Genomic DNA, 13,335 nt, shown 5'->3' on the forward strand with positions numbered 1-13,335 from the left:
GTATCTATTACTAGGGGTCGGAGGAAGGGAGGTACATGGGTGGTACTTATCAATTACTAGGGGTCAGAGGGAGGGAGGTCCATGGGTGATACTTATCGATTACTAGGGGTTCTAGTGAGGGGGTCGATGGGTGATATGTATCGATTACGAGGGATTGGAGGGAGTGAGGACCATGGGTGATAAGTATCCATTACTAGGGGTCGGAGGGAGGGAGGTCCATGGGTGATACTTTTCGATTACTAGGGGTTGGAGGGAGGGTGGTCCATGGGTGATATGTATCGATTACTAGGGGTCGGATGAAGGGAGGTAGGTCCCTGGTGGTTACTAATTGATTACTAGGGGTCGGAGGGAGGGAGGTCCATGGGTGCTATCAGTGTGATCTCTCTTACCTGCAGCATTAGTTCTTGTTCTCATCATCTGGTCTGAGAGTAGCTGGACGAGAGGAGGGATGGCAGGAATAAGTTGACCATAGAGATCACCAGTATGGTAGGCAGCATTACCAACAGCAAAGGTAGCAGCCTGGAAGTTGATATCAAAGATATGAAAACATAGTAAATATTTGATATTCTTTACAGCAAAATTACAAATCCATTTTATTGGAATGGTTACATGGATCTACAAAGAGAACTTGAATTCTGCTGCCGTCCCAATTACAAAAACAAGTGTTTGTTTAGTGTTACCTTGTATGACCAGCTCAGTAAGTAATACAGTAAATCCTAACATCTACTTTCAGACATTTTGCAAACTTAACTCATACTTACCAGAATCTATTACTAATAGCATCAGCAATTTGACTATAGTTGCCAAAGGATACCAATCTAAAAGCCCAGTCACATCTCACCGGATTGCAATAACGGAGAGGGAACGAAGACAAAAAATGGCACTCAGTTGATGTACGTTAGTATCCGTTTAGTCTGCGGTTCTCCTCCGTCCGTCTACATTTCATTACCGGGAGGGTCCGGTTTGTCCGGTGTCGATTTTGAACATGCACAAAACTTGGAACGGAAATCCACCGAAAAATGTCTCCGTTATTTATTCGTTACTAATCCGTTTTATCAGTTTCTCATGCGTTTTGTTCGTTCTGTATGCCTTTGGCATACTGTATTTCTCCGTTCGTCTCTGGTTATTGCTATTGCTCACCGGATCATTAACGGACAAAGAACGGATGAAACGTAGAAGTACAGTACCTATACCGTATATTCGACAGACGCTAACGTAGAAATAACGGAAGTGCAAAGGAATAGAACTGACAATGAACAGAAGGTAACGGACGTTACACGGAAGAAACGGAAGAACTCAGGCCAGGAAAGTATAACAGACGGACATAGAACGGAGATGCAGCGTACCTCCACCTTGTCCACTTCAAGCGTCCCACGCCTCATTCTGCTCCTATAACCTCTATACCGTCAACACCTACATCATGGACCCTTCAGAAAGATTCAAGCTTCAAACCAGTGTCAGCTTTACAAGCACAGATGCTTATCATTGAAGCCAACATCAAGACCAATGAACAAGTCAAGAAGAGAAGGAAGAGACGTGCTCGGCATAAATGCTGGTCTAGCGCCTTGCTGGGTCCACAGAGAAGACGGCAGTTTGGTCTTTATGACCAACTAATGCAGGAGCTGCAAATGGAAGACCAAAATCTTTCATCAACTTCATGAGGATGCCCCCGGATTTTGAGGCACTCCGGAGGCCCAGGTTTTAGACCGTTTCTTCTCCGTTGCTAGTCCGGTATGTCCGTTACATTTCCGGTACTCCTACGTTTTGTATGTTCTTTATCCGTTAATTGTCCGTTGTAAATTCGTTACTATCCGTTGGTGTTTGTTAGTTAGTTCGTTCGTTGTTCATCCGTTGTTCGTCCGTTGCTGTCCGTCCCTTGTACGTTTGTAATCCGTTTTCACCGTTGAACGTCCGGTACGTTGCAACCCCCAGATGCATGTGCGACAACTTTTGTCAACGGAAATAACCGGATGACTGTTTTTCGCGCGTACTCTTGTCCGTTCGTGCAATCCGGTGAGATGTGACAGGGCCTTAAAGTTTGCCTAAAACACAATTATCCACTGGTCCTTGCATATAGTTGGATATTGGGCAGTGTGCGTTTAAGATTACAACTGCTCACAATTTGACAGTTCCGAGTCCCGTCGGCTCCAGTCTGGAAACTGAACATGTAGCATTCTCCTGACTGGCAGTTGGCAGTGTACTGTGGTTCATGACAAAGACTGTTCAGTCTCAACAAATATAACCAATCACAGTAAAATAATTTTGCATGTGACCAAAAAGAGCACTGGGGTGTAACAGAAAGCAGTCATTGTGTGCCCTTATCAGTCATTGGCGAGTGCGTGTTGAGGAGAGGGGCGGTCAGTTATAGACTGTCCGCCCCACATTCATTGAAAACTAGGTCATGACGGTTGAGTTGAGTCTGGTCTTGATCAGTCAGACAGTGAGCAGCTGGCTTAACTGACCAATCAGACTCCAACAGGTTTGAACTGTAAACCAAGACATACAATATTCTTAAATCAGCATTCACGTTTTCATTCAGCTTAAAGAATCACACTAACAGAAAAACATAACACTGACAGTGTCAAACAAGAACATTAGCTTTATACTATTCTATATTGCAATCATTCATTTTGAATTTTTTTTTTGGAAAATTATTGCAAAAAAATTAATAAAGATTCAAGCAAACTGATACAGTATTGTAAGATCTTGTTGTTACTGTGGGCAACAAATGAAACTTAAGCTTATTTTATAAAATAATAATCATAAATAATAATCATAAAATAATTCACAAATAAGACCATATTGGTACATGGTGTTTGTTATAGTCTTACAGACATAACTGAGGCTGCCACATCATTAAAGAGTGACTGGTACATTAAGGAAACATTCCTAGAGTTTACAAACCTCACTCTTAAGATGATGATTCTGAGAGGAAAAACATAACAAGAGGATGGAGTTAAGTACAAACCTTGCGAACATCTGCATCGTCGTTAGAGAGACAGGCTAATAATTCTCTCATTACTTCAGGTTTGCTCTTCAAAACCGAGTAGAACAGGTCGGAATGTCGCAGAAGATTACCCATCATGCCACTGGCCCTCGCTGCAACTACCACATCACTACTGCCGAGTAATGCCTTCAAGCACAGAAAGTCATCTAAAGGTAAGAAGAGCCAACATCTCACATTTGAAATCATTATGATTTGAAATCATTTGCAACAGTTGTTGTAAGTAAGAAAAAAAAATGAAGGAACCAATTGTGCATTATTCTTGTTGGAGAACAATGACCAATCAAACAGAAGTAGTTGCTTTGTTTACCAAATACTACACCAGAAATATCAAATGTCACTTCTTACATTTTCAGAAACAAGTTGAAATGTGAAAATTATATTTTATCTGCGAGAATAATTTAATTTCTTTTACAAGATTAAATGTAAAAGGAAATCTATTAAAGTGAATTAAGATTTGATCAACAGAATCTGAATGATATTCCTGAAAATATTCTCCTAAGGAAGACCTGGGATTGTGTTTACAAAGTTAATTACTATATTTAGAATGGACTCAATACATATTAACATATATGTTAATGCAGGTTTAATTAAATTTAATGTATGTATACAGGTCAGCAGTAAGCATTAATTACTCTTCTCTCCAGCAACAGCTTTCTTTATCATAGGTAGGTGCTTGTCAGAGGACCGAGCCAGCTGGGTACAGATGGAGAGAGCCTCTCCCTTAACGTCAGGAGAACTGCTCGATGAGAAAGCCTTGGATAGAAACAGCTGGCCCTAAGCATGGAAGGATAACAGAGAAGAATGCTCATTATTTGTGTTAAAGTTTTCATTAATTGTGTACTTCTAATTACTAACATAAGTGCTAGACCTTGGTGTCGCCACCAGGGAACAATCAAGGACCATTTTCAACCTTATAGGTTCGTTTGACCAGTAATGGTTACGACCTATCTGATATTTGGCTCCGTGTGTTTAGCCCATAACGATGTGATTGCTTCCAAGGTTCTATGAAGTTCCACAAAAGTGTCCAATTAATTCAAAGCTACAATATTACAGGGGTGGAAATTGCACTTCAAACTCCAAGCATGTGCCAAATTTTAATGTAAAAGTTTGCAAAATAACTTGAACGAGACATTAAAGGTTTCAATTATACAAAAGTGTTGTTCACATGTTAGATTGCTGTGAAATGCTTTGGTTGCAGCTACGAAGGTTATATGGATAGGTGGTTTACAGTACGATATTCCAACACAGGAACTATTGTGTGCATTCGACCAATGGAAAGCAAAGAACAAGAGTTAGGTAACATGCTGGTTGAAACAGTCATATCTACTATACATAATTGCAGTATTAATACCTTCACACAAGAATGTAATTGTGTGTTTGTAGCGGGTAATGATCAGAAATCATGAAAGACATATTTTTTTTTTCAAATCAGCAAATTATTTACCCATCAAACTGAACCAAAATCAGATTTAACAAAAAGAGATTAAAGTTTAATACTCACAGTGGAAGTCTCAGCATAAACAAATTGTTCCACAAAATCTTCGCTACAAAGTACTAATCTGGAAACCAACCCCATCATAAGCTCAAGACGTTCCGACTGGCTGACATATCTCTGACAGCCAATCACAAGCTTGATGACGATATAGCAGTCTTCCATGGTTGCCATGACAGCAGACAACATTGCAGCATGTGTGTCAATGGCAAAGGGAAAACAGAGTAGCTGAGTTACGTTAGTCAAAATATCTGAGGCAAAGTCTTCGTGGCTGACTTCTAACATTGCACTGGAAAAGGTAAAACAAGTAACAACAAAATGTTTACTGATATTTGTTGAATGTGTTGGTATTGAATAAGGAAAAGGTTAATGGATATAAACATGGATCCAAATTATAAGCAATCTTAAAATACTGTATAGCCATTCGAAATAAGGCTTAACCAGCTGAGACAAAGTAATCGATGAATAATGGTGCCAGAAACATGTCTAGCTATAATGGCTATTATCTATAAAAATGGCTTCATTGTAATGTGAACAATTGTAGTAAATATTTAATAAGCTTTCTCAGATACAAGTTACACACACATAAAATATTAAAAATAAAAAAATAAAATAAAGAATAAAATATAAATAAATAAATAAATAAATAAATATATCTATATATATATATATAAATAAATAAATAAATAAGTAACATCAATCTTGAACTTTCTTTCAAGGTTATCTATGATGTAAACTGGAAGATTTGACTGAGTGCTTTTAGTAATACTAATACTAAATTGGTTGTATCAAACACCATACAACATTTAACATTCAGACCTGGCTATCATTGTGCAATATTAAATGTGAGTACAAATATGAGTACATATGTCACACATGATTAATATCTATGCCCTCCTGATTCATTAACTTCACTAACCAGTCTCCGAGGGCCTCTAGAAACTCTTCACTTATTAAACTTGAAAGACACACCATCGGTAAGCTGTCCGGTGAACAGAGAGTTGGAACACACTGGTACGGTTCCTGGTAATAACGAATAAAACATAAAACAAGATGCATGGGCAAAAGTAATTGTATTTCCATGGCTTGAAACATCTTGAAAATAACACAATCACCTGCCCAAATATGATGCATAGGAATGAATGCACATCCTGTTATGTGGAAACTATATTTAGATTATTACACACAAAGGTTTGGTACACACATAAATAAATTCTTGCGACACTAAACATTACTTTGAAAAACTTTCACAGCTTTTCATATAACCTATATGTACCTCTTGCCTATTAATAATGGGTTAAAGAAGCAAATGAACATGGAAACGGAAACAGAAAAAGATTTTGTGTCAAACTGGTGGGGTGTGGGTGGGGCTTGGGGTGGGGGAGGTGGGAAATGGAAGAAAACTTACCATAGTAAATATCCTCAACATGACCTGAAGGGCAGCCATCAGTCCTCCCTGTGAGAGAAGTGTCCACTGAGGGAGACATTGCACTTTCTTCTTCATCTTCTGCCTCTCATCTCTGTCTGCATCCCCATCAGTGATATCTTCCAGCTCGGACTCACTCAGACCAACTGTTTGTAGTACCCTGGAAAACAATTTAAAAGGAATACATAACATGTACCCTGGAAAACATTAGAAAAGGAATACATAACGTAATGAATGTTTAGTAACATTGAAAAATCCTTGTTTAGCCATGAGAATATAAAATACAGTATTGACATTTTAGAAAGTTCCTCAGTGGCCTAGAATGTTGCTTGTATTTGTTCAATAAACTGTTCAATTAAATTATCAATAAATTTCATTGTCAAACCACTAAACCAGATGAATGTGTCATAGCTGTTATAAATGAGGTAACATTTCTTTTAAGTACAATGTATGTCTCTGTAACAGCCTCAGTGATAGTTCTGATGGTCAGACATGAAATCTCATTAACAATCCCTCAAAAACTCAGCACTGAAAATACATGTTACATCTTTTTTGAAGGCATTTATCAATCCTTCCAAAGCTTAGTCTAATCAACATGTTACTTTGAGGATGGTCTGCCCTCTTTTTCATTTTGTCCTTTACCTCACTATCATTAAATACTTTAACCTTGCTGAGGGCATGTTCCACTTCATGATGATCTGATAATCATTAGTACCCCATCCTCTGGTCCTACCAAACACTTGCAACTAATTGATGCTGCATCTATTCCAAAGCATGTTTTCTACACTTCTGGTATTATTCTCAACTTAAGCAGGTTCCACACTCCTGATTCTATCAAAAATGCCACTGTGTCTCAACTCTGTAAAAGCATACCATCACACATGATAGTACTATATATCACTGTCACGCCTGCATTGTATTCTAGCATTCCTTGTGGGTGGAAATTTCCACAGGGCAGCCTAGGCCTTTGCAAGTTGTTCATTTCTTCTTTCGAGTAATGTATGCAAATTCCAGGAGGTGAACAATGGGGAGACGGGTTCTTCTCGGGTAATGTATGTAGATCCGAGCAAGTGCATAATGGGAAACGGGTCCATCGGAATTCGTAGATTGTGCTTTGGCGGGTAAGGGCAGGGGTCAACTTAAGGTCGCTATATAAGGATTGGGGTGTGGTTGGATGAGGCATTCTGTGTGAGTCTCACCACCGTCCGGTCTTCGCCGTCTTATCCCTCGGCTTCTGTGTGTTAGCCGTTATCCAGGCTTCTTTGTATGAGCCTAGGCTTCTTTGTATGAGCCTAAAGACTGGGAACGTTGATATTTTGTGGCGTTGCGTTTTAGCCTAAGCCATATCAGCGTATCCTGAGGATTACTGTGTGTATCCGTTCTTGTCTTATTCGACGAAATCATTTTGGACACATTTCTGTGTATATGTACACCGCAAAGGGCCGTTTTACTGTGTGTTACGTCCCTGGCCGTTTGACCAAGTTAATCCGGGATTTACTAATAGGACGATCCCGTAAGTTGATTTTTTGTCCGTATTACGCATTTAATTGGTATCTGTATTTTTGATCGCACAGTAGGGTTTGTGGAGAAATTAATGTATTGTATTTCAAGGAGTCCTCGATCTATGGCTCGCAATTCAGTCAGTTTGTTAAAATGTTTATCCATGCTTAGGCATACGAATTTGTAATTGTTTAGGGTCAAATGCGTTTAAAGCATTTAAGGTATTTTTAGGTCGTATAAGTGTGTGCGAATTATAAGTTCGCCTTAGTGCCTTTGGTTGGGTTGATTGATTTTGGAAATTATCATATGTAGTGGAACGGGTAGTTATCGCCAATTTCAGGGCGTTCTAACCATATTCTGTTTCCAAACATCGGGCTGCCGCCATTTTGTTATTGTGATATCTAGTATCGAGTAGCTATTATGTGTTTCATGGTAAGGGTTGACCTGGAGGTTCTTGGTATTATTTGGTAATTAGTGACACCATATTGGTTGTGTGTTGCTTGCTGACTTTACGTCAGATAGGGGCTTTTGACGTCATAGTTTGACAATATTCGTTGGTATAGATATAAGTAAAGCCATGTGTTTGCCATTTGGCGCATGCCTGAGAGTAGTTTTGTTGTGTTTTTGTCATATAGGGTTGCAGTGTTGGGGCCCGACGGCTACGCTGGTGTGAGGGGCTCGCCATACCGTCTGGAGCTTCCTGCAGGGTACCAGCCGGAAAAAATCTAAGCGATAGAGAAGAAATCTAAGCGATTGAGAAGAAATCTAAGCGATAGAGAAGAAATCTAAGAGATAGAGAAGAAATCTAAGCGATAGGGAAAAATTAAGCGATAGGGCAAATCCTTAGTAGAGTTATTTGGAAGGGTTGGTCGGGTTAGCGAATGCTAACCGACGTGTGTATTTTTGTGTTGGGTATTTATATGTTTCTTTTGTCGAGACCAAAAAGTCATTGGTCGAGTTGTAAATAAATTATATGTTTCATTTCGCAAAATTCTTGGTGGTCTGTCATTTATTTATGTCATTCGTCTCGGGTGTCGAACGCTAAGCAGATTGAGACGTGTCCAGGTGGGGGATTACTCCTTTACTTGTGACACTTTTTGGTGGAAGTGCAGGGCAAAATCAATCTCTAGCTGCTCGACTTTCTGCATCCGATTGCTGTTGACATGTGTAAATGATTTGACTTCTTTGACTGTTTGCAAATGTATTTAATTGCATCATATTTCTCATGAAATGATATGTATTACAGCACATGCTATATTGGTTCTCTTGACGTTAGGTCAAGGGAGTTGGGGGTGCCGAGGTTTATGTGATTTCAGTAGTGAATATTTTTGTAGCTTTTCTGTAGCCATGAGTTTTCAGGAATTCGTAGAATTAGGAAAGACACTGGGCTTCGAAGGAAAAGACCTTAATGAATTTGCTGAAACAAAGTCAAATGGGGCAAGGGAAGAAAGAGTACTTGAGAGAGAGCATGCTAGGGAATTAAAAGAATTAGAGCTGAGAATTGCTGAAGAAAATGCTACACGACATTCTGTCAGTTCAAGTTCTGTTCAAGAATTTTATCGCAAACGACCGGATTTGCCGGCGTTTGATGAAAAGTGTGACGACATAGACTCGTATCTAAGACGATTCGAGAGATTTATGACATCTCTCGAAATTCCTAAAACGCAATGGGCAGTTTTGCTTAGCTCTGTCCTCACAGGGAAAGCGTTGTCAGTATATTCTCGCTTACCAGACGAGCATGTTAAGGATTACGACAGATTAAAGTCATCATTGCTCAGAAAGTATGATTTGAACGGAGAGGGTTTTCGTAGGAAATTCAGGTATTCTAGACCGGAAGGTGGTGAGACCTACCTTCAGTTTGTGGAGAGAATGAAAGGGTTTTTGACTAGGTGGGTGGAGTTAACTAATACCACTAAGTCTTACGAAGGGTTGTGTGGCTTGATGCTAAAGGAACAGCTTTTCAATGGGTTCAATAGAGATCTAGGTGTGTTTGTAAAAGAGAGACAGCCAAAAAGCCTAGAGGACGTAGCAAAATTGGCCGATCAGTACATTGAAGCTCATGGGAAGAATTGGGGTAAAAAGGTTGACAAAAGGCCTGCCGCGGTAAATGCGAAGAGTTCGCAAGCCGAACAAAATGATCAGTCTAAAGATTGGGCTAAGAGTAAAAGGTGTTATACTTGTAATGAATACGGTCACGTGTCCCGCGACTGTAGAGCGCAAAGGAATAATCCGCCAAGGGGTCGTGGTAATTTTGAGAGGGCGGCCGGTTGCGAAAATCCTAATGCGCAGGACAAGCAAAACTCTAAAAAGCGCGATGAAAGCGCGGGCGCATGCCAAGCTCATAGAGGTCATGAACCAATGGGGGCACAAAATTTGCCAGTTATAAGCGCGGTTTGTGTAAATGAAAATATGCCAGTAATGGAGGGGTTATTGGAAGGTCACAGGACGATGGTGCTCAGGGACACCGGCTGTAGCAGGGTGGTCGTTAGAAGAAAGTTTGTGGATGAAAGTAAATTTACGGGCGAAAATAGGCGTTGTGTATTGCTCGATGGTACGATTCGCGATGTGCCAGTCGCTAGAGTGTTGTTGGACTCTCCTTTTTATGTTGGGGAGGTGGAGGCTCTTGTCATGAACAGCCCAATTTACGATGTAATCTTAGGTAATATAGAGGGCGTAAGAGGGTCCATTGACCCCAACCCAAAATGGCAGCCTTCTTCGAGGCTACAAGCTGAAGAGTCGCTGTCAGAATCCATTAGTGGTGCAGTTCAAACTAGAGGTCAAAAGGCAAAAAGGGAAAGACCTTTATCGCCACTTAAGACTTCGGGGAAGTTTTTTGAAAATGGTTTGACAAGGGAGGATCTTTCAAAAGAACAACGAGAAGAGGCGGAATTTCTCAAATTTTTCAGTGATGCTAAAGAGGCCAAAGTCAGATTACAAGAGGTGGTAATGAAACTTCTTTCGAAGTGAAAAATGCTGTCCTGTTTCGTAGATTTACCTCACCACGAGTTGAGAATGGAAAATTGTTCAAACAAATTGTAGTTCCAAAACGGTATCGACAGAATGTACTTAGTATTGCACATGATTCGCCGCTTTCAGGGCACTTGGGTGCAAAGAAAACTCAAGATCGTGTTGCAAGCAATTTTTACTGGCCTGGTATTCAAGGCGACGTCAAACGCTTTTGCGCGTCTTGTGACATTTGTCAGAAAACCGTATCAAAGGGGCGTGTAGGTAAAGCTCCATTGGGGAGAATGCCGTTGATTGACACACCATTTCAACGAGTAGCAATAGATTTAGTGGGGCCAATCGCTCCAATTACCGACAGAGGTAACCGCTATATCCTAACTTTGGTAGATTATGCTACTAGGTTTCCAGAGGCAATAGCCTTATCAGGGATATCTACAGAATGTGTTGCCGAGGCCTTGTTAGAGATATTCTCTAGGGTTGGAATTCCCGCAGAAATACTCACGGATATGGGAACGCAATTCACTAGTGAATTAATGAAAGAGATAAGTCGCCTTCTTCAGATCAAACAGTTAACCACAACACCGTATCACCCCATGTGTAACGGTTTAGTGGAGCGCTTCAATGGGACTCTGAAAAGAATGCTGAAAAGAATGTGCGCTGAACGTCCCAAGGATTGGGATCGGTTTTTGCCAGCGTTACTCTTTGCTTACAGGGAGGTCCCACAGGAGTCGCTAGCCTTTTCTCCCTTTGAATTACTCTATGGTAGGACCGTGAGAGGTCCCATGACCATTTTAAGGGAATTGTGGTCGGGCGAGGTGGATGAAGAGGAAGTAAAGACTACTTATCAGTATATCCTAGACCTTAGGGAGAGGTTAGATGAAACGTGCAAATTAGCAAGGGATGAATTAGCAAAATCGTCCGCTAGATACAAGAAGTATTACGACTCGAAAACTAAAGATAGGAGATTTAAGGCTGGGGACAAGGTTTTGATTCTGCTCCCCACGGATTCAAACAAGTTGACCATGCAGTGGCGTGGTCCATACAGTGTATTGGCTAAGATATGCGTGAATGATTATAGAATTGACGTACAGGGTAAGGTCAAGACCTTTCATGCTAATCTTTTGAAAAGTATGTTTCAAGAGACACAGTAGGTTTGAGTGTCGTAGCTGAGGAGGAAAAGGAGTTGCAAATATTAGGAATTGATAATCCTCCGCTCGAGTCGACCGAGGGTTGTACTGATGCAAACATATGTGATCGTTTAGATAAGGGTGAGCAAAAACAGCTCAAAACAGTGTTGTCTAATTTTGAAGATGTACTTATTGGTTCGCCTGGTAGCACTAATCTAATCGAGCATACCATACCAGTCACAACGGATGATCCGATTAGAAGTAAGCCATATCCGTTAGCTCATAGTATGCGTAAAGTTGTAACTGAAGAGGTTCAGACTATGCTGAAAATGGGTATTGTGGAGCGGTCAAGCTCGCCTTACGCTTCTCCCATAGTTTTGGTTAGAAAGAGGGACGGGACGAACAGGTTTTGTGTAGACTTTCGTAAATTAAATAAAGTCACCATGTATGATCCAGAACCAATTCCCAATCAGGAGGAACTAATGGTCAAAATAAGCAAAGGGAGGTTCTTTTCTAAGCTAGATTTGACAAAGGGATACTGGCAAATCCCAGTGGCTAAAACCGACAGACCTAAAACGGCGTTTGTTACCCATGATGGCCTCTATCAATTTAAGGTGATGCCATTCGGCATCATCAACGCTTCTGCGGTGTTTACACGCATGATGCGCAGGTTGCTTGAGGGGATACCCAACGTAGTCAATTACATTGACGACGTTCTGATCTATACAGAAAATTGAGGAGATCACCTAAGTACAGTTGAGGGGGTGCTTGATCGTATCAGACGAGCAGGGCTGACGGTGCGTCCCACGAAATGTTTCTTTGGGTATGCTTCGTTGGATTTTTTGGGTCATTTGGTTGGAGAGGGAGTTCTCAAACCCCAACCGGATAAAGTTGAAAAGATCATGAATACGTCCACCCCGCGAACAAAGAAAGATGTTCGTTCTTTCATGGGACTGGTCGGATATTACCGTCGTTTTATTTCAAACTTTGCTGCCATTTCTGCCCCTCTCACAGATTTAACTAAGGGGTCTAAGTCAAATAAGGTAGAGTGGGGTGAAGCGCAAGAAATCGCCTTCAAAACTTTGAAAAGCAGGTTAGCATCTGCCCCTATTCTCAAGTTACCAGACTTAAGTAAGTGTTTCATTTTGTGCACAGATGCATCAGATATAGGCATAGGTGCTATTTTAATGCAAGAAGAAAGTGGGGAAAGATTTCCTATTTGTTATGCTAGTAGAAAGTTACAGCCAAGGGAAGTAAAGTATTCTACAATTGAAAAAGAGTGTTTGGCTCTTGTGTGGGCCGTGGAAAAGTTTCACGTGTATTTGTATGGGGTAGAGTTTTTGTTGGAAACTGATCACCAGCCTCTTACGTACATGACGTGTACTAAGATTAAGAACAACAGAGTCCTACGATGGGCTTTGTCTTTGCAGCCCTACAGCTTTGTGATCAAGGCTGTCAAAGGCTCGGAAAATCATGGTGCTGATTTTCCAAGTCGATGTCCAGAATAGTATTCTTAAAAGTTAGTACATGATAGTAAACTATCATGTTTTAGGAGGGGGTGGTGTCACGCCTGCATTGTATTCTAGCATTCCTTGTGGGTGGAAATTTCCACAGGGCAGCCTAGGCCTTTGCAAGTTGTTCATTTCTTCTTTCGAGTAATGTATGCAAATTCCAGGAGGTGAACAATGGGGAGACGGGTTCTTCTCGGGTAATGTATGTAGATCCGAGCAAGTGCATAATGGGAAACGGGTCCATCGGAATTCGTAGATTGTGCTTTGGCGGGTAAGGGCAGGGGTCAACTTAAGGTCGCTATATAAGG

General features: G+C 40.7%; 2 protein-coding genes across 3 annotated transcripts in view; one reads left to right on the plus strand and one right to left on the minus strand.

Moving 5' to 3' along the window:
• Nucleotides 1-13,335, minus strand: part of LOC139980753 (serine/threonine-protein kinase 36-like) — a 48,034-nt gene that overhangs the window by 4,032 nt on the left and 30,667 nt on the right. For both annotated transcript variants that reach the window (XM_071992655.1, XM_071992656.1), the window contains exons 23-28: nt 5,908-6,085; nt 5,419-5,522; nt 4,509-4,788; nt 3,640-3,781; nt 2,969-3,153; nt 390-519 (exon numbers count right to left, since the gene is read on the minus strand). In XM_071992655.1, coding sequence (XP_071848756.1) covers nt 390-519; nt 2,969-3,153; nt 3,640-3,781; nt 4,509-4,788; nt 5,419-5,522; nt 5,908-6,085 — 1,019 coding nt within the window. The remainder of the gene's footprint in view (nt 1-389; nt 520-2,968; nt 3,154-3,639; nt 3,782-4,508; nt 4,789-5,418; nt 5,523-5,907; nt 6,086-13,335) is intronic.
• On the plus strand, nt 6,854-11,395 carry LOC139980754 (uncharacterized). The gene is made up of 2 exons (XM_071992657.1): nt 6,854-7,438; nt 8,061-11,395. The coding sequence occupies exon 2, from the start codon at nt 8,656-8,658 to the stop codon at nt 10,390-10,392; it is 1,737 nt and encodes a 578-aa protein (XP_071848758.1). The 5' UTR covers nt 6,854-7,438; nt 8,061-8,655; the 3' UTR covers nt 10,393-11,395.

Source organism: Apostichopus japonicus, chromosome 15 (genome assembly GCF_037975245.1).
Source record: "Apostichopus japonicus isolate 1M-3 chromosome 15, ASM3797524v1, whole genome shotgun sequence".
NCBI classification, from domain to species: Eukaryota; Metazoa; Echinodermata; class Holothuroidea; order Aspidochirotida; family Stichopodidae; genus Apostichopus; species Apostichopus japonicus.

Bases quoted from the DNA above. Each gene is read 5' to 3' on its own strand.
- LOC139980754 (XM_071992657.1), top strand. From the start codon at position 8,656: ATGATATGTATTACAGCACATGCTATATTGGTTCTCTTGACGTTAGGT.